This window comes from Vipera ursinii, assembly GCF_947247035.1.
Source record: "Vipera ursinii genome assembly, chromosome: Z".
In the NCBI taxonomy this organism is placed as follows: domain Eukaryota; kingdom Metazoa; phylum Chordata; class Lepidosauria; order Squamata; family Viperidae; genus Vipera; species Vipera ursinii.
The window spans coordinates 126,292,236-126,315,950 of record NC_139517.1 but is presented as its reverse complement, the minus strand read 5'-3'; the positions used below and the strand labels follow the sequence as shown (position 1 = coordinate 126,315,950).

The 23,715-nt window shown below is 44.8% G+C and overlaps 1 protein-coding gene across 1 annotated transcript; it reads right to left on the bottom strand.

Moving 5' to 3' along the window:
- Nucleotides 1–615: 615 nt before the first annotated feature.
- On the bottom strand, nucleotides 616–22,999 carry ARF1 (ARF GTPase 1). The gene is made up of 5 exons (XM_083377035.1): nucleotides 22,760–22,999; nucleotides 8,885–9,068; nucleotides 6,321–6,431; nucleotides 3,507–3,631; nucleotides 616–2,198 (listed from the first exon to the last, which is right to left on the bottom strand). The coding sequence occupies exons 2-5, from the start codon at nucleotides 9,030–9,032 to the stop codon at nucleotides 2,037–2,039; spliced, it is 546 nt and encodes a 181-aa protein (XP_083233161.1). The 5' UTR covers nucleotides 9,033–9,068; nucleotides 22,760–22,999; the 3' UTR covers nucleotides 616–2,036.
- Between the last annotated feature and the right edge of the window lie 716 nt (nucleotides 23,000–23,715).

Genomic DNA, 23,715 nt, shown 5'->3' with positions numbered 1-23,715 from the left:
ACCAAAACTGGACGCAGTTTTCCAAGTGTGGCCTTATCAAGGAATTATAAATTATTAACGCCTCACATGATCTTGATTCCATTCCTGTCAAAGCAGCCTTAAATGGTAACCAACTAGGACACCTAGATCTCTTATTAACGTGTCAGTGGCGTGGCTGTCCTCCAACGTCCCTATAAGAGAACAAATGGGACAGCTTGAGGGTAATCATAAAATAACAGTTGGATGGGACCCTGGAGGTCCTCTAGTCCACCCCTGCTCAAGCAGGAGACCCTATACCAGAGCCCCCAACCTTTCCAGCTTGGCAGCCCAGAAGAAACAAGGAAATGGGCACGCAGCCCGCACATGCACGGCGGCAGCACTACCTCAAGTGTGTGTGTGTGGTGGTGAGCTTGCCAGCTATTCTTGCAGCCCGGTGGCCAACAGGCCAAGGCCCGGTACCGGGCTGTGGACCATAGGCTGTGGACCCCTGTCCTATACCAATTCAGACAGATGGCTGTCCAATCTCTTCCTAAAAACCTCCTCCACTAGCAGAACAATTAGCAAACATGAATGTGGCTACTCGATGTCGGGATCCGCGCACGAGAGAGAACAAGCCAAGCCTTACACACCCCAGAGAATAGTTAAGAGATTTTTATTCTAATAGCTTTAATTACAGTGCTCGCTTGTTGAAATGATAACTGAAAAACAAGTATACAAAACAGTCGATTACTGTATTGGAAGCAAACAAGAAAAGGGGGGCTGGTTGTGTGTCTTTTTTTTTTCTCCCCTTGTCCACACCAAACAAACCAGTTCTGATCGTGTTTTTTCTCGAGTCGCAAACAGCTCCAGGTTTTTCGGCGGTATATTTTTTTCTTCTTTTTTTTAATTATCAAAATACGAAAGAAAAAAAAACTAAACAAAAGGAAGTTGAAATCTGAGATGGCAAATCTCAAACCTTGCAGCGTTGAGGGACGCAAAAAGGGCGTTTCTCGCCTTCCGAAAATGGAATCTAGACACGTCTTGAGATCGGAAGACGCCCGATTGCCGAACTCTTCGTGTTTTCGATCATCCTTCCCCCCCCCCCCCCCCCGCTTTCCCGGACGTAACAATGGAAAGCTTGTGTGACCGTTTCTTATTGGGGCTGCTGTTGTGACGTTTGTGCAAGAGGACCGACTTTGGAAACAATTCTAGGCTGGAGAAGGACAAGGATTTTTGAAGGAGCTGCGCCTCGCGGAGACAGAGAGGAAGATGAAGATGGCATTGACAGGTTGGAGGGGGGGGAAATATATATTTTTAAAATCGAAATCTTAAGGGGCAGTTAAAGGGGTACGGGTGTGTGTGTGGGGGTGTGTGTCCCAATTTCTTGTTAATCTGCAAACCTCTGCTGACTTTGCTCTAAGTCTCCCACCCAGCTCCAATCACAAAAAGGTCAAGGTAATTTTCTGATCTTGATGTCGTTGCAGAAACTGCAAAGGGTCCCGGGTTCAAGTCCCGCCTTCCCACCCACCCCCACCTTCTAAAAAGAAACTCGTCCCCAGGCTTAAAAACACGGCTGCGGAAATCAGGCCTCAGACCAGATCTGCAAGCCGAGAGGGATCTAGTCCACACACACGCGCACACAAGCAAACAAAAACAGATTCCTGGCAAACTTTTCCCCCCCCTTGAATCCCCTCAAAGTTGATGGGTTGTTTTTCTTTCTTTTTAACCTTTATCGTTTAAAAAAAAATCCGAATAATATTGCATAGGAGTACCAGAAACTGCCTCGTGGGGGAAAAAAACAAGAACTATTTACATTAAATAAGAATTTTTTTTTTAAAAAAAAAAGCTAAAACTTGTGGGGGGGGGTTTTTTTTGGGGGGGGGGCTTGGTTTTGCCACATGTACAGCGTGGTGAAGGACAATCCTGTGGACGAGAAGAGATGATGAAAAGAGTTTTCCGGCACTCGATACTACAAAGTAGTAGCATGGTTTGCCACATTAGAGTAAAGCGAGGGAGGGGGAGGCAGGGGGAGGGAGAGGAAGAGGGGTGGAGGAGAAGAGAGGAGTAACTCAAGGGCTTCATTTCTGGTTTCGGAGCTGATTGGACAACCAGTCCAGTCCTTCATAGAGGCCGTCCCCGCTGGTGGCGCAGGTGGCCTGGATGTACCAGTTTCTGTGGCGGAGAGAATGCAATCCTAGTTTGTCTGTGATTTCCGCGGCATTCATGGCGTTGGGCAGGTCCTGGAAAGGGAAGCAACTGGATTTAGGAAAGGCGGGTTTTTTTGTTTTGTTTCAAAAAATATATATCCCATCACAGAGGAAAGAAACGCATTTCACAATCTTAGGGTGTTTTTTTTTTTTTTTGGGGCCTTGGAAAAAAATCGTCCTCGACTCACGACGACAACCGAGCCCAAACTTTATGTGGCTAAGCGAGACATGTGTTTAAAACGAGTTTTGCTCCATTTTAAGACCTTCCCCACTGACTTTGCTTGTCAGAAGACTGCAAAAGGTGACCCCGGGACACTACAAACGTCATAAATACGAGTCAGTTGCCAAGTGCCTGAATTTTGATTATGTTAGGGTTAGGGTTATCCGACGGTCGTTAACTATGAAAAAACGGCTACATCACTTTTTTCAATACCGTTGTAAGTTTGAGCACTAAGTGAACTGCTGTAAGGCGAGGACTGCCCATACTCTATAATCAAGAGGCAGGCGTTACACCTGTCGCTTTCCTGATATTTAATGCCAGCAGGGCATCGCCTGGGAATACAGGTAGTCCTCAAGACCATTTGTTTAGTGACCGTCTGAAGTTACAATGGCAATGGAAAAAGTCACTTGTGACTGTTTTTCTCTTACAGCAGTTGCATATCTTTAAGGCCACGTGATCCAAAAAAACCACAAAACATCAGCCCCTAAGCAACTGACTCATATTTATGACAGTTGCGGGTAATGTGATCAGCAGAGGGAAAATCTCTCAAAATGTGATTCTCCCTTAGGTAAAAAACTCTATGAAATATTTTTCAGTATGGCTGAAGCTTTAAGCAATGCCTGTTTTTTTTTCCATCATCACAGAACAAGTGGCCAGGGAGATTCCTAAAACCAGACAACTAACAGGAGGATTCAGAGTAGGAGGATATTTGAGTTGGAAGGGACCTTGGAGGTCATCTAGTCCAACCCGCCTGCTCAGGCAGGAAACCCCATACCGTTTCAGGCAAATGGCTGTCCAGTCTCTTCTTAAACACTTCCAGTGTTGGAGCATTCACCGCTTCTGGAGGCAGGTTGTTCCACCGATTAATTGTTCTAACTATCAAGAAGTTACTCCTCCGTTTCTGGTTGCTTCTCTCCGTGATTGAGTTTCCATCCGTTGCTTCTTGTCCTGCCTTCAGGCGCTTTGGAGAATAGCTTGGCTCCCTCTTCTTTGGGGCAGCCCCTGAGATATCGGAAGGCTCCTATCCTGTCCCCACCTGGCCCTTCTCCTCATTAAACCGGACGCTCCTAATTCTGCAAACAGGACGAGTGGTTTCCTCGAGGTGATCTATTCCCACCTACCTGTTTGTTTGCAAACACTAAGAGGACAGCATCCCTCAGCTCATCTTCTGCCAACATCCTCATCAGCTCTTCTCTGGCTTCGTTGACGCGCTCTCTGTCGTTGCTATCGACCACAAAGATCAAGCCTGAAAAGCAGCAGCAGGTGTTAGGAGGTGGTGGTGGTGGCAGGGATTCCAGCAAACAGCCGTCTAGAACTGTGTTCCTCAACCGTGGCCTCTTTAAGGCACGTGGAGTTCAATCCCCAGATTTTTTTGGGGGGGGGGAGGAGGAGAAAAAGGAAAAGGTTGCGTGACTTGGATGGTTAGGGAATTCTGGGAGTCCATTCATCTGCAGTACAGACATTCTGACTTAACTGCCACGATTGGGCTCCACGTTTCCATCGCCCCGTTTTATGACTTTTCTTGCCATGGTTGTAAAATGAACCACTGCAGTTGTTCAAGTTAGTTGTTCGGTGAATCCGACTTTGCTTGTCAGAGGTTCACCAAAGGGGGAGGGGGGGGAAAAGACGTGACCCCAGGGCACTGCGACCGTCATAAATAGGAGTCAGTTGCCAAACATGTCAATTTTCTTCAGGTGACCATGGGGATGCTGCAACGGTTGTTAAGTGTGTGTGTGTGGGGGGGGGGGGAAATTAAGTCACTTTTTTCAGTGCTGTTGAATCACAAGTCAACCAGCACCACCTGTATAAAGTAGGCCTGGACTTCAACTCCCAGAATCCCTCAGCCAGAATGCTGGATGGAGAATTCAGACAGAAGTCCACACATGTTGAAATAGCCACGGTTGAGAAACAACAATTTAGGGTGTTTGGTTCAAAACTAACCATTGGGGAGGTGGGGTGGGGATACCTTCAGAGGGAAAAATTGTTAATATAAGTCTTGAATAGATATACATACACAGGGAGAGAAACAGCCTGCCACATTAGGCTTCAAACAATACGAAATTGACTTCTGGATGTTTGTAAAGTGTCCACAATCAACATGTACCTTAATCCAATTTTCTTTGATTACTGGGTTTCAAAGCTAGTTGCACAAGAGAGTAAAAGCAGTAAACTTTGCAAGGGTGTAATTTACTGTTTCAAGTGAACCACACTGCACAGAGCGATCTTCTTAGCCAGCTTCAAAAACAAACCCCCTAACATGCTGTAATATCAGTGTCACGCGAGAGAACTGCAGATTTTGGAAAGCGAATACACTGTACAGAAGGAGAAACAGGATTTTTTTTTTGTTTAAGACAAAGCTGGAAACTGGACAAAGAGGAAGTGATAAAATGTTGTGAATGAACTATCAGCCCTCAAGAGTTGGGCGGTACCCAAACTGGACAAACAAATCAATAGAGAGATTCTGAGTAAGGGGGGTTGTGCACCAAGTAATTTAGAACCACAATTTGTGTAAACACAGTTTCACAATGCAGGAGAAAACAGCACGTTCCACCTCCCACCCACCCCCGTTTGCATTTATCCCACATCACTGCTCAATTTTCTATCAGCAACATGCTTTATGTGGCTAACCTGCTGGTAGAGATTGAAAGGTCACCGTGAAAGGGGCTATGTGTGACCACAGGAAAGAGAGAGGGAGAGAGAGAGAGACAAGGAAGGAAAGAAGGGAGGAGGGAACATAGGAGAGGGAAGGGGCAGAAAGGAAGGAAGGGAGAAGGTGGGAGGGAGGGGAAGAGAAACAAAGAAAGAGGGCGGGAGGAGAAAGATGAGACAGAGAAACAAAGAGAGGAAGAGACAGAAGGAGAGAGGGAAGGAAGGAGAGATAGAGGGAGAGGAGAGGAAGAAAGATGGGAGAAAGAACAAAGAAGGGAAGGAAAGAGAAGGGAGAGGAAGGAGGAGAGGACAGTGGGAGGGAAGGAGGGAGAGAAAGTAAGAGGAGAGGGAGAGAGGAACAAAGAGAAGGGAGGGGAAGAGAAAGGAAGAAAGAATATATATATATATTTTTGCATAAACGACCAATCATACACAGATGAGAAGCTGAAACACAAACACTTCTACACAACAGTAACGCTGCATTTAATCTTCCATTCTTAACCCTAAATAAACAAGTCTCTTCATTTGATTTAAGCAAAAGATCAGTGTTTCATATTCGGAAGAGGTAAACCAGATTAAGCAAAGGCTGCCAGTGTGCCAGGCACAAAGGATTGTTTGAGATCATGGCAAAGGCAGAATTGTGGATTAGTCTTTCCCCTGCTCTGAGGCTCATGTTTTTGGGGGTTTATGCTAAATCATCTATTTCCTTAATCCACATTTATATTTTAACTGAACCCGGCAGCCACCGAGCCGAAGTCTTTGACCCATTTAACTTGGCAACTTTGGGGATGGAATAGCTGGCTCCAAAACAGCAAAGCAGAGCTGCGGTGTTCCTTAACTTTGTCAACTTCGAGACGGGTGGGGAATTACGGAAGTTGAAGTCCACCATTTTTAAAGTTGGCAAACTGAACAACAGAATAACAAAGCTGGAAGGGACCTTGGAGGTCTTCTACTGACCCTATGTCATTTCAGACAAAGGGCTGCCCAGTCTCCTCTTAAAAACATCCAGTGATGGAGCACCCACAGCTTCTGGAGGCAGGTGGTTCCACTGGTTAATTGTTCTCACTGTCAGGAAGTTCCTCCTTAGTTCCAGGTTGCTTCTCTCCTTGACTAGTTTCCATCCGTCGCTTCTTGTCCTACCTATTTTTTTTTCTTTTTTTTTTTTTTGGATAATAGCTTGACTCCCTCTACTTTGTGGCAAACCCTGAGATGTTGGAAGACTGCTATCCTGTCCCCCCCCCCTCCTCCTCCTTATCATTAAACCGGACATACCGCCAACAGCTCACCTTGTGTATTTTGGAAATAATGGCGCCAGAGTGGTCTGATCTTATCCTGTCCGCCGACATCCCACACCGTGAAGCTAATATTCTTGTATTCTACTGTTTCTACATTGAAACCTAAACGGTAATAAGCGAGAGAGAATGTGTTGGTTAACAGGAGGAAGGTTTTTTTATTATTATTATTTTAATCCCATTTATATCCCGCCCTTCTCCAAAGACTCAGGGCGGCTTACAATCTAAGAAGCACAAATCAATGTGCTTAGCAATAGCCCTCATTCTATGTATATGCCTGCTTATTAGGGCTTTCACCCCCCCCCCCCAGCAGCATTATTACAAAGTCAGCTTAATTGCCCCCAACAATCTGGATCCTCATTTTATTTACCTCAGAAGGATGGAAGGCTGAGTCAACCTTGAGCCTGGTGGGACTTGAACCTGCACTAATTGCAGGCAGCTGGTGTTACTTAGGGAGGCATTAGCCCACTGCTCCACCAAGGCTTAGGTTTACCCATTTAAGAAGACATCAGTCACATGTGGTCTTCCAGCCAGCCGAAACAATTTTATAACCAAGAGTCACTCTATTATAAGGGGAAAAAAACCCCTAAGCTTTCCCTCCCCGTGTATGTTTTACAAAGTGGTATTAAAAAGCTGAGAGCCAGTTTTGGTGTAATGGTTAAGGCATCAGGTGACTCAAGTCCTACCTAAGCACAAAGCGACCTGGGTGACTTTGGGCCAATCACCAGGAGACTGGGAGTTCTAGTCCCGCCTTAGGCAGGAAAGCCGCTGGGTGACCTTGGGCCAGCCACTCTCTCTCAGCCCTCTAAAGGAAACAATGGCAAATCACTTCTCAAGAAAAACTTGCCAAGGAAATTGCAGGGAGTCATCCAGACAATTTCTGAGAATTGGACACAACTAAACAGAAGAAAATGTATAGAAATTATCACACAGCTCCAAGATCAGAGGGCACCTTGGAGGTCCCCCAGTCCTTGTCCATGGCAGGAATCTTCAGACCATCCCAGCTAAACTGGGTACTCAAAACCTCCACCTTTCTCCCAAGCTTTTGGCAGATTAGGTGATCACACATTAGAACTGATTGGGGTCAGGTTTTTTTTTTAAAAAAATGTTTTAATGGGTTGAGTTTCAAAGTATATTAAAATGATTTATGCATCTTTTAAGTTTTGACTGGACACCATCCAGAGTTGTTTGAAAGGTGGGTGGCTACATAAATGTTCAAAATAAGCAAATGCATAAACCCACAAGGACGGTGCACCTAGGGCTGCAGGAGGTAAGCTGTGCCACTGATGATGTTCCTTTTTCTATCTCCACTTTTATGGATATATGTAGGGGAAAACTCAAGGCGGTGAACATACCTAATGCTCTTTCCTCCTCCAATTTTTCTCACAACAACCCTGTGAGGTGGATTGAGCTGAGGGGGAGGGACTGATCCAAAGTCACCTAGCTGGCTTTTGTGCCTAAGGCAGGACTAGAACTCAAGTCTCCTGCTGACTGACACAAAGCCTAAGGTGCAACTAGAACTCACTGTCTCCTAGTTTCTAGACTAGCACCTTCACTACCACATCAAACTGGCTTTCTGGAAACAGGAAAAGCTTGTTAGCCTCTCTGGTCGAAGAAGTGAGTGGCTAGATTTTAAATTTACTGTACATAAAATATGCCATACAGGAAGCTAATTATCAACATAATGTTCATACTTTTTATTTAGCAGTTTATCTCTTGAAAGTTTCAAATGCAATTAATTAAATGAAGGCTGTTTAAAGAGTAAATGCTTTTAGAAAATATTAAATCTGCTGTATCTTCACTCAGGAATCCTCAACCTCAGACTTGCCTTTCAAAAACTAGGATAGATTTTATATTGTTAAACTTCAACAGTGATACTGCGAAAACTAAACAGAAAGGTTTTAATAGTATGCTATTTATCTTACACACATGAAAACCAATACAGATAGTCCTTGACTTATATTTCATTTAGTGACCATTTGAATTTACAACGGCACTGAAAAAAGTGACTTATGACCATTTTTCACACTTACAGCCATTGTAGAATCTTTGTGGTCACATGATCAAAATTCGGATGTTTGGCAACTGACTCATACTTATGACGGTTGTAGTCCTGGGATTATGCGATCCCCTTTTGTGGACAGGCAAAGTCAATGGGAAACAAGATTCACTTAACAACCGCATGACTAACTTAACATGATTAAGTGATTCACTTAACAAATGTGGAAGGAAAGGTCGTAAAATGGGGCAAAACCCATTTAACAAATGTCTCACTTAGCAACAGAAATTTCGGGCTCAATTGTGGCCATAAGCCGAGGACCACCTGCATGCAGTATGTCCACAAGCAGTTTCCTTTAGTTCAAGGAATTCCAAAATGCAGCACAGATTGATTGATTGAATCGAGTTAACTGAAGCAGCACAATACTGGTTACTATGCCTGAGCGGCCTGTGCAGGCTAATTTTGCCTTTTTACCCAGAGTTGTGATACAGTGCAAATTTTACTTTAATTTTACTTTAAACCCAGATTTAGTTGCAATTAAGAATGCTTGCATTCTTACCTATAGTAGGGATGGTAGTTACTATTTCACCGAGTTTAAGTTTATACAATATAGTAGTTTTTCCTGCAGCATCCAGTCCGACCATAAGAATACGCATTTCTTTTTTGCCGAAGAGGCCTTTGAAAAGGTTGGCAAAAATATTTCCCATGTTTCAGGATGTTGTTGAACCACTGGCCAAGAAAATCTAGAAGATGAAAGGATTCGAGACTATTAGCGCGGTTAAATATCATGATGCTAGCTAGCATAGCCCCCAAAGTATACATTAATGGCCCTCGTGAACCGACGGGGATTTATTTCTCATGTAAACATTCGTACACTCATGCAAACATTTGACTTACAACCATTCATTTAGTGACCACTCAAAGTCACAATGGCACTGAAAAAAGCAACTTATGACTGTTTTTCACACTTATGACCAGTGTAGCATCCCCAAGGTCACATGATCAAAATTTGGAAGTTTGGCGTGTATTTACGACAGTCACAGCGTCCCCGGGGTCCCCTTTTGCAACATTTTGACAAGCAAAGTCAATGAGGAAGCCAGATTCACCTAACAACTCTGTTACTAACAATTGCAGTGATTCACTTAACAACAAAGGTAAAATGGGGCAAAACTTACTTAACTATCTCGCTTAGCAATGGGAATTTGGGGGGTAATTGTGGTCATATGTCGAGGACTGCATGTAGTCAAATTTGTGAAAACAGAGGTTCAAAACTCAAGTTGAGCAGGCAAACAGCAGCTAAGGAGGCAGCATTTGTGCAGATTAAATTGCCATGTATAAACAAAGACAGCAACAGAGGTATTGCCATAATAGGATAATAAAGTTTTAGTGGGAGAAGGGCAGTTTGCTCAAATACAGTTATTGTAACAAGATTACATGTTCTATGAAACTACAATAAAATGATCAAAATACGTAAGGACGTTGAAAGATACAGTGTGGAAACCATGTTACTCCTAAAAGACAGAACAGGTCACTTGAGGTTTATTGACTATGTTTATTTATATTTATTTAGTTTGGCGGGTCGAATCCCGAGTGCCGCGTAACAGAGTGAGAGCGCCTGTTACTCGTCCCAGCTTCTGCCAACCTAGCAGTTCGAAAGCACGTAAAAATGCAAGTAGAAAAATAGGGACCACTACGGTGGGAAGGTAACAGCGTTCCGTGCGCCTTTGGCGTCTAGTCATGCCGGCCACATGACCACGGAGACGTCCTCGGACAAGCACTGGCTCTTCGGCTTTGAAACAGAGATGAGCATCGGCCCCTAGAGTCGGAAACGACTAGCACGCGTGTGCGGGGGAACCTTTACCTTTTTATTTATAAATATATCTACAAACATAAGGGAGGGAGGGCTTCAACACAGAAACAGGAGCTTAAAATTTCAAGATTAAATGCATTTTTCCTCTTCCCTAAATGAGAAAAATAATAGCTAGGACAAACCACCGATTGTGGCATAATGCTATTCAACACTAAATCACATTTAATTACAACAAACTATGCCAGGAATTTGTTAACAGTAGAATGAACCAGATAACTACATGAAATTTTCCTTAATGAAAATAATCTCTATCATACTATGTGTGCATTTTCCAAAACTCTCTGAAACGGAGTAGTTGGCAGAATCCAGTCTGACCAGCACGATTCTCTCAAAGAAGGCTATTCACAATTCTAGAATCCAAGCATCAATAGATGCTGAGCTAACAAAGCTGCTGGCATTCTCTGGACATCATAATAACTGAGTTATAGTTAACCAGTTTCTACTAGTCAAACATGGCAGAGAAAAAGGCAGCCAGTTCCTCAGAGAAGCATATTACTGTAGTTTTAATACAGGCAAGCCTTGACTTACGGCCGGCCACAAGGGAGGCCATGATTTCTGTTGCTAAATGAACAACTGTTAAGTGAATTTTTCACCTCATTTTACAACCTTTCTTGGTACAGTTCTTAAATGAACCACTGTAGTTAAGTTAGTAACCTGGCTTCCCCATTAACTTAGCTTGTCAGAAAGTCACAAAAGGGAACTGCATGACTCTGGAACACTACAACCGTCATAAATATGAGTCAGTTGCCAAGTGTCTGAATTTTGATTAGGTGACCCTGGGATTGTTGCAATGATTTGAGTGTGAAAAATGGTCATAGTTCACTTTTCTCAGTGCTGTTGTAACTCCAGTCATTAAACGAATGGTTGTAAGTCAAGGGCTGCCTGCAGAACATTTATTTTTATTTCATTTATTAAATTTATATGCTGCCCATCTTGTGGTTTGAAACTTAACAGCACATGACAACATTTGTACGCTCTTTCCAACTTTTAGAAGGGCAGTGAAATATTAGCAAGGTGATTCGAGAATACAAATCGTGATTACCTGGGAACAGGCATCTCACAGATGTAAATGGGTATTTTATTCAGGAAGACAGATACCAACTATCAAGAAAGTTTTCACCTGAGCTGTGAGGAGCAATTCCCCAGTGTTTATAACTGGGCAGCTGCAATATTTAGCCTGGATAATTTCTGCAAGCACAAATAGTATTTATGCTATTATAATTAGGTCTACAGAAATATATTTAACTCAGTACTTAGCGTGCCCTGTCATTACAGTGTTAATTTCCAAGGGAGTCATTTGAGGAACAACTTCTGAAAAGGCGTGCTTCCCTGCTATAACACAGCCTGCTATTTCCTTCCCTTCCCTGCCAGACCCCCTAAGCTGGGGCGCTCCAGAGGGGGGGGGGGAAATACACTTCCCTTTTGGGTGGAGCTCAATTTAACCGCTATTTCCAGAATCTGGCCCCACCGCCAGCCAGAGTCACACCAGACCTTTCCCCTCAATATTCTTTCAAAACCCATCAGGGACCACTTCCAGAGCGCCCATCCTCCAACCACGACTAAGCCAGATGTCTTAAACTCTTTTGTTCCAAGAGCAGAAACGTCTCAGGTTAACCATCCCCTGCCCTTTTGAAGGAGCCATTATTAGAAGAAAATCTTTGCAGTTCAGGATTGAACTGTGGGAGCCTCGATGCTTTTCTTGCAGACGTTTTAGCACCCCAGCTAGGAAGCATCACCAGTGCTAGAAGCTAGAACCCCACTCCCTTCTAGCACTGATGATGTTACCCAATGTGGTAATAAAATGTCTGCAAGAAAACCCCCAAGCTCAGAGAGCACCAAGGACCCCACAGTCCTCCTCCTCCTCCTCCTCCCCCCTTCCAGCACTGATGATGTTCCCAAGTTGGGTCACGAAATGTCTGCAAGGAAACCACCAAGCTCTGAGAGCGCTGAGGATCACATTATTTTACTCTTTTTTCTCTTCTACAGCTCTGGCTTTTGAGCTCCATGCTGTTACAGACCCTCACACGGTCCAGCTGGGATAAGCCATGTTTTCAGGATATAAAACGGTTTATTAAATTTAACTCAGCATGCATGCACTGCCTTGGATTTTATTTGCCAATCATTAAGGCCTTGGAAAGCTCGTCCACTAGTTAGTGGGTAGCCAGCGTGCCGGTTTATTGCTTGGAATCAAGGCAGTCAGGTGCTCAACCCAGCCAACAGCTGCCACACTCTGGACCAACTTTGACCCGGGGATCAGTATCCCATGCTATCTATACCCAGAAGAGCTCCCTCAGGTTTCACAGGCTGAGTTGTACTTTCATAGAGATTTTTATTTATTTATTTATTTATTTATTTATTTATTTATTTATTTATTTATTTTTGGGGCTTATATGCCGCCCTATCTCCCAAAGGACTCAGGGCGGCTAACAACAATAAATACAATAAATACAGAAGATAAAATTAAAATTAAAGGCCTCTGTACAATAAATTAAAATAAATTAAAAATTAGAGTTAAAAAATTAAAAACATAATTAAAATGCCTGTCAGTCCAGGTCAGCCAGGTGGAAAAGGAGTGTTTTGAGGCCGCGGCGAAAGGACTGGAGATCTTGGGCCATCCGAAGCTCAGGGGGCAGCTGGTTCCACAGGGCTGGCGCTCCCACAGAGAAGGGAAATGAACTACTCAGGCAAAACCACTACAGCCTACTCAATTCCTGAGATGACAGAAAACGTACTTTCAGATGGCCATAGAGCAGGGGGTCTTCAAACTTGGCCCCTTTATGACTTGTGGACTTCAACTCCCAGAATTCCTCAGCCAGCATTGTACTAAAAACCCCGGGTGTGGGTTGTTGTTGTTGTTTTCCACTACCGCAATGAATAGAATTCAGATTGGTGTGGGTTTTAATAGAACCAGTGTTCTTTCCTATCCAGACCTTGTACAAAAATATCTCTGGTAGGTGGAGATATGAAAGTGCAGCACAGGAGAGAGAAGGATCAATGGAAATAAGGCCTCCGCTGCACACAAGCATTTTCTCAGCCGAAAGTAGCCTTACATTCGGAACAGGGAGAGATTTAGTTCAACCCGTGGAAGAAGCCTTCATTTCAGAACCAGAACATCTGCAGAGAAAAGCCAATTTTCTTTCCAGTCCTTCACTCATTTGTCTTGGCAACTACAGGTAGTCCTCGACTTAACAACCACTTGTATAGTGATTGTTCAAAGTGACAGACCGTTTTTCACACGGCTGGTGCAGCGTCCCCATGGTCATGTGATCAAACTCCAATCGCTTCGCAACTGACTCGTATCGATGACGACGGTCACAGTGTCCTGGGGTCAGGAGAGCCCCTTTTGCAAACCTTCTGACCAGCAAAGTCAATGGGGGGAGCCAGATCCACTGAACAACCGTGTGACTAACTTCGCGATTTCAGTGATTCACTTAACAACTCTGGCAAGGTTATAAAATGGGGAAATGCTCATTCAAGAATGTCTTGCTTAGCAACAGGGATTTTGGGCTCAGTTGTAGTCCTAAGGCGGGGACTACTTGCACTCCATTTGTGGAGCACAGCCACTTGCTTTTCTAACTTGGAGGTTGGGTGGCTTTGAGCTTCCAGTTCGAAAATCCTCCCACCCAGGTATCCCTTACCGGATAATATAGGAAAAGGAACAAACAACGGAGGACTACAACATGGCGTGGAACCACTCGCCACGTGGAATTGTGGGTGCTTAATTCCAAGACAGGATTAGACAACCGTGTGCCCGAGATGGCACGAGAATTCCTGCCTTGGGATTGGGTTGGACTACATGATCTCGAAGGTCCCTTCTGACCCTATGGTTCTTAGACCACTTTATCTTCGTGACCAGCTTAGTATCTAAATTAGTCTTAAACATGATGCGGTACTTTGATAGCTAACCCTTTAGTACTGCATTTGTATTCCGATACAGCAGGGGTGTCAAACTCAATTTCATTGAGGGCTGCATCAGCATTGCGGTTGCCCTCAGGGGGCCGGGTGGGTGTGGCCTACTGGGTGGGCGTGGCTAGAGTGCATATGGCCTACTGGGTGGGCGTGGCCAGCTCTACGTCGTTGGCGTCAAGGGTGCCTATGGGGGCCTGGGCAGGAGTGGGACAGATCTGGGGGTCTCTGGCAGAAGGAGGGTCTCTGGGCCAGGGCCAAGGCAGTGGGGGCCGTTCCCTCACTGTTTCCAGGATGGCTTCGCGGGTCGCATGAAACCACTTCACGGGCCGGATCCGGCCCCTGTGTTTGACATGTCTGCGATACAGGGAGTCCTCGACTTAACAACAGTTTGTTTAGTGACTGCTCAAAGTTATAACAACACTGGAAAAAAAGTGACTTATAACCATGTTTCACTTAAGGCCATTGCAGCATCTCCATAGCAACATAATGAAAATTCAGATGCTTGTTCCAACTGGTTTATGACGGTAAAGTGAATGGGGAAGCCAGATTCCCTTAACTGTGTTACTAAGTTAACTGCAATGATTCACTTAACAAACGTGACAAGACAGGTCATAAAATGGGGCGAAACTTACTTAACAAATGTCTCACTTAGGAGCATAAATATTGGGTTCAATTGTGATTGTAAGTTGAGGACTACCTGTACAGTAGATTGCTAGATTTAGCCAAATATTGTGAACCCTTTTTTTTTACGATTTGCAATGATACATTTGACGCCAGGTAGTCTCAAACAAATATTCTGCAGTATTTTCAAAAAACAAATTCCCTAGTTTTTTTAATATCTGTGCCTATAATAAAATCTAATAAGAGAGTCCTAGATAAGCAAAGTAATACTGCTTTACATGAACATTTTTTTCGAGTTTTAAATTACTATATTAAGCTACATTACTCATTAATTGGCTCAGCACGTACAATCTAAAATTTTCTTGTACACAGTAGAACGATTAAAAATTAGAGGAAAAGAAAATAGCAGCATGTTATTTATTTAATTTGTATAGCCACCATCTCCCGAAGTGACTCTGGGAACCATACAAGTAATATAAAAATAGTGGTAAAAACAATCATTAAAATTAAAATGTTAAAAATTAAAACACAAAGTTTTAGAGTGAGCATATCAACCACAATACATCGATGAAGATACCGTGGATAGTAAAAGGCAAATGAAGACAGCATTAAGTGGCATTTCCTAGTTCTCCATTAAATTAAAATTAGGTTTTTAGCACTCAGCAAGAAAACTGATGAATAATCCAAAAAGTGACTGTTATAATTGGAAGTGTACTAGATTCCCTTGCCTACCAGCGATAAAAAGGGCTGGAACAAAAGCTGCACTTACATTTTCATTTTGTTCCAGGTAAGATTCATGGAAATCTAATTATACATTCATATTTTATCAGTAGCCTAAGAAGACACTTAAGCTTCCTTGTGAAAGTTTGTTAATATAGTACTGATTCCCACCACCACCACCCCTGCGAAATCTACCTTAAGGCTTTTTTTTACATGATTTTCCACTTATGCACTGATGTTGAGCTGGACAAAGCAACTCATATATACGTCTAGTACAGACATGTCAAACACCCGGGGGCCGGATCCGGCCCGTGAAGTGGTTTCATGCGGCCCGCGAAGACATCCTGGAAACAGTGAGGGAACAGCCCCCACTGCCTTGGCCCTGGCCCAGAGACCCTCCTTCTGCCAGAGACCCCCAGATCTGTCCCACTCCTGCCCAAGCCCCCCATAGGCACCCTTGATGCGAATGATGTAGAGCTGGCCACGCCTACCCAGCAGGCCATACGCACTCTAGCCACGCCCACCCAGTAGGCCACACCCACACGGCCCCCTGAGGGCAACTGCAATGCTGATGTGGCCCTCAATGAAATTGAGTTGGACACCCCTGGTCTAATACACACTAAACAGTGCTCCAAATTTTAAGGTAAGGCAGTGATTTGCAGGAGTTCTCATGTCACACAGATCTGCAACTGTCTTTCTTACGCTCAACTGTCTGCCATAAAACTTGAGAAAAGGGATACATTTGGCTTTAAAAGTTGCAGCACGTGTCATGTGGATGCTTCCATATGCTCAGAAGCAACTTTTGGTCTTTTAATCAGACCTGCCGGGAAACTATAAAATATAGATAGATCTGCAAAATTAACCAAGCCAAAGGTTCCCATGCGATCAGGAAAAAGGTGTAGCTACTTTAACAAGCTGTCAGTGGACACCGCACGGAAGTTGTGACTTCCAAGTATCTCTTCCAAACACGATTTGAAGCACTGCGCAGCCCTCGCAAATTCATAACCCAAAATCCGAATTGTTAAAAACATTCAGTCTTGTTTTATTTTTAAATGAAAAAATACATAAAATTCCACAAATCTGAGGCTGCTCACCTCAATAAGGAGCAGAAGAGGGAGATTTTTAACACCTAGGCAGAGTCATATGGGAAACTGGCTGACCAGGATAGTGAAGTACAGGTAGTCCTCAACTTACAACCACAGCTGTTAAGTGGATCACTGCAGTTAACTTTGTCACAGGGTTGTTAAGTGATTCCGGCTTCTCCATTGACTTTGGCTGTCAGAAGGTCGCCAAAGGGGATCACAAGGTGTCAGGACAGTGCAACCACCATAAATATGAGTCAGTCCGAATTTTGAATCGCGCGACCACGGGTATGCTGCAACCGTTTTAAGTGTGAAAAATGACAGCTCGCTTTTTTCCTGGTGTGCTTGTAACTTTGAAAGGTCACTAAATGAAGTCAAGGGCTACCTGCACTGAAGCAACACATTAAATAACTTCAGCCAGAAACAAGGAGGCAGCGGTAATATTTGTACAAAACAGGTATAACAAGTTCCACCTGCTTGGCTCCCCCCAACCAGGAAATTCTGCTGCCACATACAGTGTGTGTGTCTGTGTGTGTGATATGATGGCCTAACCTTGAAGTTTCCTTCTTTCAGCTGTGATGCAGCTGCTGTTTGCTCGCCCTTGATTCAAGGGGTAACAGCCACCAGATTTGATTCAATCTTAGTCAGCAAAAGAGCTGGAATTCCAGCTGGAGGGGTCCAGAAGAACCTCCTCTGTGACTTCCACTGCCTGGAATATTGTGCCCCTTGAGATAAGATTCGCACCCACGCCCCCTGGCCTTGCGGAAGGGCCTTAAGACCCGGCCCTGCAGTCCCAGTGTGGGCATTCCACACCGGAGGTTAGGCAGTCCTTGACTTTTAGGACCACTGCTGAGCCCAAAATTTCTGTTGCTGTGTGGGTTCTGCCTGCTTTACGACCTTTCTTGCCACAGTCATTTAAGTGGACCGTTGCAGTTCTTAAGTTAGGAACACGGTTGTTAAATGAATCTCGCGCCTGTCGATTTTGCTTGTTGGAAGTTGGCAAAGGGGATCGTGTGAACCTGGGATGCCGCAACCGTCATAAATATGAACCGGTTGCCAAGGAGCTGAATTTGTTCACGTGACTATGGGGTCGTAAGTGTGAAAAGGAGTTCCACTTTCAGGGCTGTTAACAATGGACTACCTGTACTCCAGGAAGGCAGAAGACCTTGTTCCGTCTTTCAAAAGCAGAAAAGTATTTTAAGTTTGAAGCAGGAACAGGGACGGACAAGGTGGGTTGGATTTAAATCATAATTTTTAAAGAGCAGCTGTCCTTTCTATCCCACAGTGGCTCCCCCTCTGACTTAAATGGGGCGGCTGCTGATGCGGCAGTGACACCACAAGGTGAGGGACGTGGCGGGCAGCGGGTGAGTGGATGCCCACTTACAGGCACTGCCAGGATGGATCTGAAATGACAGGTGCTCTTTAAATGTAAGGACTTATTCTTTAACATTATTATTTGAAGGTTTCCTATTTAGAATAAGGTGGTCAGCAAAACAGCAATATCAGAACCGGCTTTAGGTTAATAGGTCAATCACACACAGTTGGAGAACTACTCAAATTCTTTCATTTAACTAAAACACTTAGAGCCTGGTACAGATGCATTTCTCTTCAAACAATCGTACAGTTTGCAGTGTACGTAGATTTGCAAAACAGTGGGATAAAGGAATATTCCTGAATTTTGTTTTACGACTTATCTCACGGTTACTGTGAAATTGTGTGAATGCATCAAGGCAGTGCATGTTATCTCAGCTTGCAGAGCTTGGATTCATTGAATGAGTTTACCAAAAATGTAAATATTTCAGATTATAAAGCCTCATGCTACATAACTAACCTCCATTTCATGCTGAATAAAGTAAATTATTAATGTATCTTAAATAGAAAACTAGTTTTTTTTACTCCAAAAGCATTTTGTTAAAATAACTTTGATAAAAAACATCCAATTTAAATTTTAAAAAATCCGATTTTTTAAAAAAAATTATTATCCACCCTGGGGATGGATGAAAACTAAACACTACTCAGACAGTTCAGAGTTTAAAGGAGTAGGTGTAGATAACAAATCCAACATAGGTGTAATAGACTGTCCAGATTCAAGGCACCAAAAATTCTGCAACCTGCTTGAAGCTAGCAGTGTGAAAAGGATACAAGTAGTCCTTGACTTACAACAATTCATTGAGTGACCTTTCAAAGTTACGATGACACTGAAAAAACTGACTTATGACCTTTTTTCACACTTACGACCATTGCGGCATCCCCATGGTCCTGTGGCAACTGTCTTCATATTTATGACCGTTGCAGTGTCCCTGGGTCAAGTGTTCCCTTTAGCGACTCTGGCAATGGGGAAGCCAGATTCGTTTAACACCTTAACAGTAATGATTCACTTAACAACTGTGGCAAGTCGGGTCATAAAATGGGGCAAAACTCTTTAACAACTGTCTCACTTAGCAATGGAAATTTTGGGCTCAACTATAATCATACGTGGATGACTATCTGTGCAAGAGCTTGCTTTTATAACCTGGAGCTATCCTCCTGCTTTAAAGACAATAATAACTCCTTTGTGTTGCATTGCTGAAGAATCTTCCTTCCTGATGAAGTTGCCCATTGCAGCTAATGCATTACGGCAACTGTGAAGCGATCCCAGCCAAGATAATAGGATGGTTCATGGTTTGCTAATTTAATTTCAAAGGAAGATAGAAATGCCGTATGAATATGGAGATTGTGAAAAATGTCAGCCATAGCTGCATTAACATAATTATTTCCCAAGTCTGTTCCAGACAATTACACACTAAATCCTTGAACATATCAGACCAAGCAGTTCAGACTGTATGTTATCCGCTATCAGGGGAACATTTCACAAGATGCTTCTAAAGCAGCCGATCAGAAGCAATTAAGAAAGAGAGGGAAATTGCAAAAAAGAAATGCTCCTCAAATATTTTGATTTTCACCGTAGCTGAAATTTGTAGGAGATGCAATCCAAATTACCTGCAAGGTGCCAAAATGCATACCCCAAATTTATTACAGGTAGTCTTCAACTTACGACCACAATTGAGCCCAGTTTTCTATTGCTAAGCATGACAGTTGTTAAAGTGAGCTTTGCCCTATGTATCTTTCTTACCACAATTGTTACACTATAACACAGTTAAGTGAATCTGGCTTCCCCCATTGCCTTTGTCAGAAGATCACAAATGGCGATCGTGTCACCCAGGGACACTGCAACTGTCATAAAGGCCAGTTGCCAAGTGTCCCAATTTTGATCATGCCACCATGGAGATGCTGCAATGGTCAAGTGTGAAAAACAATCACAAGTTACTTTTTCCAGTGCCCTTGTAACTTTAGTCACCAAACAAACTGTTATTAAGTCAAGGACTACTGGTAGAGTAGTAGTATAATGCAGGTACTCATTGACTGACAAATATTCGTTTAGCAACCGTTCTAAGTTATGGCACTGAAAAGTCATTCATGACTGGTCCTCCCACGATTGTTGCAGCATCCCCATGGTCACGTGATCAAGATTTGGGTGACTGGCAAGTAGCATTTATTCACAAGAGTTGCGTCATGTGTCCTTCCCAACTGGCTTCTGACAAGCAAAGTCAACGGGGAATTGGCAGATTTGCTTAACAACCGTGACTTAACAATCATAGCAAAAAAAAAAAAAAAAGAGAGAGAGATCATAAAATCAGGCACAACTCACTTCCATTACCTTGTTTAGTGATGGAAATCTTGGTTACAATTGTGATCAAGGACTACCTGAACTATCGTTTATTTCTCACTTATGACTGGCAATAAATTATATTGAAATATACCTGCCCTACACACCTCCTTGAAGGACAGCTACACAAATCAGATTGCCAGCTTTGTAAAAGAAATCCCCAAATGTTTCAAAAGTGAAGATGATGACAAAGACCATATAAGTAGCAAGAACTCTGTGTAAGACAGTAACTTCCCAAAAGTCCTGATGAATGAACCAACAAGGAAGTCTATGCTGGGGGAAAAGGACGGGAAAAGTGAAGCTGAGCAACTGAGATGTTTGTTCTTGGATGTACATTAGTCGCTGCCTCTTGTTTATAGTTCTCCCATGTCACAGAGATAAAGATGGAAACTTTAAGCTAGGCAAAAGTTAAGGTAGACTGGTGGACTACGTGATGGAAAGACAAATAAGTTAATAATCAGAAAATACTAGAATTCACTAAAAATAAATAGGAATGCCATCTCCCTTGACACTGTTTTTATTGCAAGACCTGATTCTAAAATACAAAAATTAATGTTTAAAAGCAAGTGCCCTCTCATTATCCCAAGTACTTACAAAGGACATGTCATTACCAGGTTATTGGCAACATGAAAAGCTATTTAACATATTTCCTAAAAAAAAAAGAAAGAAAGAAAAAAGAGAGAAAAAACAAATTAACCAAAGAAGACTTTCTCCAGTGGAATGCATCCGGCTGATCAGCAGAAAGCTAGCAACATCAATCCAGTCTGACATTTCCTAGTATTTCAGGAAAAAGAAATTTATGCAACAAATTATGTCGTCCTGAGATGGCTTCGATGCTTTGATGTACTGTAATTGCCTGTGTGGCAAAGCTAGAGATCCAGTTCACAACCCTGAAAATGGGAATGGCCAGGAAAACAGCTTTGAGATAAGCCTGGAAGGGATCTTGGAGGTCATCTGGTTCAACCCTTTGCTCAAGGCAGAAGAACTTATGCCATCGTGGTCAAATGGTTGTCCAACTCTCCAGAGATGGAACACCCACAATTCTGGCAGGGAATTCCTTATTTCTAGGCCGCATCTCCCTCTGACCAGCTTCCGCTCCTTTCTTTCCCTTGCCCCTCTTTCTCTTCCTTTTCTCTTCCCTTTTTAGTTCCATCCTTCCCTTTCTCCTACCTTCCTAATTCTTCCTTTCCTTCCCTCACCTCTTTCTCCTCCCTCCCTCCCCATTTCATGGCTCAGTTTGCCTAGCAAGCTTAAGGAGGACATAGAAAGACCCAGCTAAGACGCTGTACGATATTTCTGTCACGGCTTAACATCTGACCCTCTCTCCCGAATCTTAGGGGGCTGGGAGGGACCCTGGAGATCATCTAGCCCAGCCCCCTGCCCTAGGCCTGGCCTCCTTACACCACCCTGGCCAAATGGATTTAAGACTCTTGTCCTGGCCTGTCAACCCGGATTTCCTCAACTAATAAAGAGGAAGAGAGTCTTCACTACCACCAGAATGTACTTGAGACTGCCTGCCCTTGCGCAACTGTTTGTCCTGCCGATGAAGTCACCAGCAAGTGACTAAGGGATCCCAAATCCCCACCCATCCCTTGTCTTTGGGGCCAAATTCCAGAGGAAAGAAAAAAAGACCACTCCCAAACTACCCCATCGCCCTCCCCCAAACCTGATCATGCACCCCAAGCATTATCCCCCCACAAATTCTACCCTCCTCCCCAACCCCATCATCCACTCCAAAACCCATCATCCACCCCAACCCCAATTCTTCCTCCCCAAACCCCATCATCCACCCCAACCCCATCATCCACCCCAAAACCCATCATCCACCCCAAAACCCATCCTCCACCCCAAACCCAATTCTTCCTCCCCAAACCCCATCATCCACCCCAACCCCCATTCTTCCCCCCAAACCCAATCATCCACCCCAACCCCATCATCCACCCCAAAACCCATCATCCACCCCAAAACCCATCCTCCATCCCAAACCCAATTCTTCTTCCCCAAACCCAATTCTTCCTCCCCAAACCCCATCATCCACCCCAAACCCCACCCTCCACCTAAATTCTTTCATCCTCGTCCTCCCCAAACCCCACCCTCCACCCTCGGGGGCCACCCTGCCTTCTCCCCCGTCTTGTGGATGTTACTCAGACAGGCCAAAGCGCCAGGAGCGACTCCCCTCCTCCCCGGCCTGCCCAACCGTCCCAGGTCTGAGGCCCACAAGGAGCGGATCCCGCGCAAGGGCCGCCTTCTCGCCCTCCGACTACAGCCCCCTTTTCGTGGGGGGGGAGGCGGGGGATGAGGGGAGTGGGGGTACCCCGCTGCACCCCCGCTTAAGAGGGCGGCATCGGGGAAGGTTAAAGGGAAGGGAAAGAGTCCCACAGCTCGGCCGCGAGATCAGCGGGCGTCGGGGGAAGGCTGCCCCGCCCGGCCGCGAGCTAGGCCCGGCCGCCTCAGCGCGGACGGTTGGCGAAAGAAGAAGGGTCGTTTCGGAGCAGGCCTGTCTTTCGTGAGGGCTGGGCTGCTTACCGGGCGACGTTGCGGTGTGCCTGGCTGCGGGGTCTCCGTCGTCGTCCTCTCCGGGCCCGCCGGGTGCCTGGTCTGCTTCTGGCCTTCGCCTTCCGCCTCCCTCACTGCGCACAAGATGGCGGCTCCCGGCGGCCACGTCAGTGCCAAGAGCCCCGCAAAGCACGACGGGAACCGCGGGCTGGGTGTCTTTTTTTTTTTTAATATCCCTCCTTTCCCTGCCCCTCCTTTCCCCCCCCCCTCTCTCTCTCTCTCTCTCCGAAAGGGGGAAAGGCAGACCAGGGATCGGGGAGGCGTGGCCAAGTCTTGCGAGGAGCATGCGCGCTCCCCTTCCTCCTCTCGCGCGCCGCTTGCCGACCGTTAGAAAACGGCCGGGGAGGAGCCGCGTGCCCCTTTTCAACGGGGAAGGGGGGAAAAAAAAACACAAAACGGGTAGCGCGCGCTGGAGAGGGGGGGGGAAAGGGGCGGGGCCCGTCGGGCTCGCGCCTTGGTTTCCGCGTAAGGGGAGGGGCGTGAGAGGAGCGCTTCGTTCTACCTCAGCAGTGGGGGGGGAGGGGAGCGGCGCCTTTGGGGACGACAAAGCCCATCATCCCCACCCCGAGTGCCCTTTTTTTCTCTCCCCCCCTCAATTTGGGACGACAAAGCCCATCATCCCCACCCCGAGTGCCCTTTTTTTTTTCTCCCCCCCCTCAATTTGGGATGAGAATTGAGATTTTCTGAGCAGACAAGGGCTTAGGTTTTGTGGTTTAGGGTTATTGGTCTTTTTTGTTTTTTTTTAGGGAGTCGTGGAACTTCTGTTGCTAAATGAGGCAGTTGTTAAACGAGTTCAGCAAATCGCCCGTGGCCGTTAAGCGAACTGCACAGCTGCTGGAGCAAATCTGGCTCTCCTCACGGGACTGCGACCGGATGGTCATAAGTGTGAGGACCAGTTGTAAATGACTGCTGTTGTTTTTTTTTTT

What these genes read in the sequence shown, in the direction of transcription:
- ARF1 (XM_083377035.1), bottom strand. Translation starts at nt 9,032, where the DNA reads ATGGGAAATATTTTTGCCAACCTTTTCAAAGGCCTCTTCGGCAAAAAA. An exon ending in AACTACCATCCCTACTATAG is followed by an intron (nt 6,432 to 8,884) that starts GTAAGAATGCAA and finishes ATTACCGTTTAG; the next exon opens with GTTTCAATGTAGAAACAGTA. An exon ending in TTATTTCCAAAATACACAAG is followed by an intron (nt 3,632 to 6,320) that starts GTGAGCTGTTGG and finishes GCTGCTTTTCAG; the next exon opens with GCTTGATCTTTGTGGTCGAT.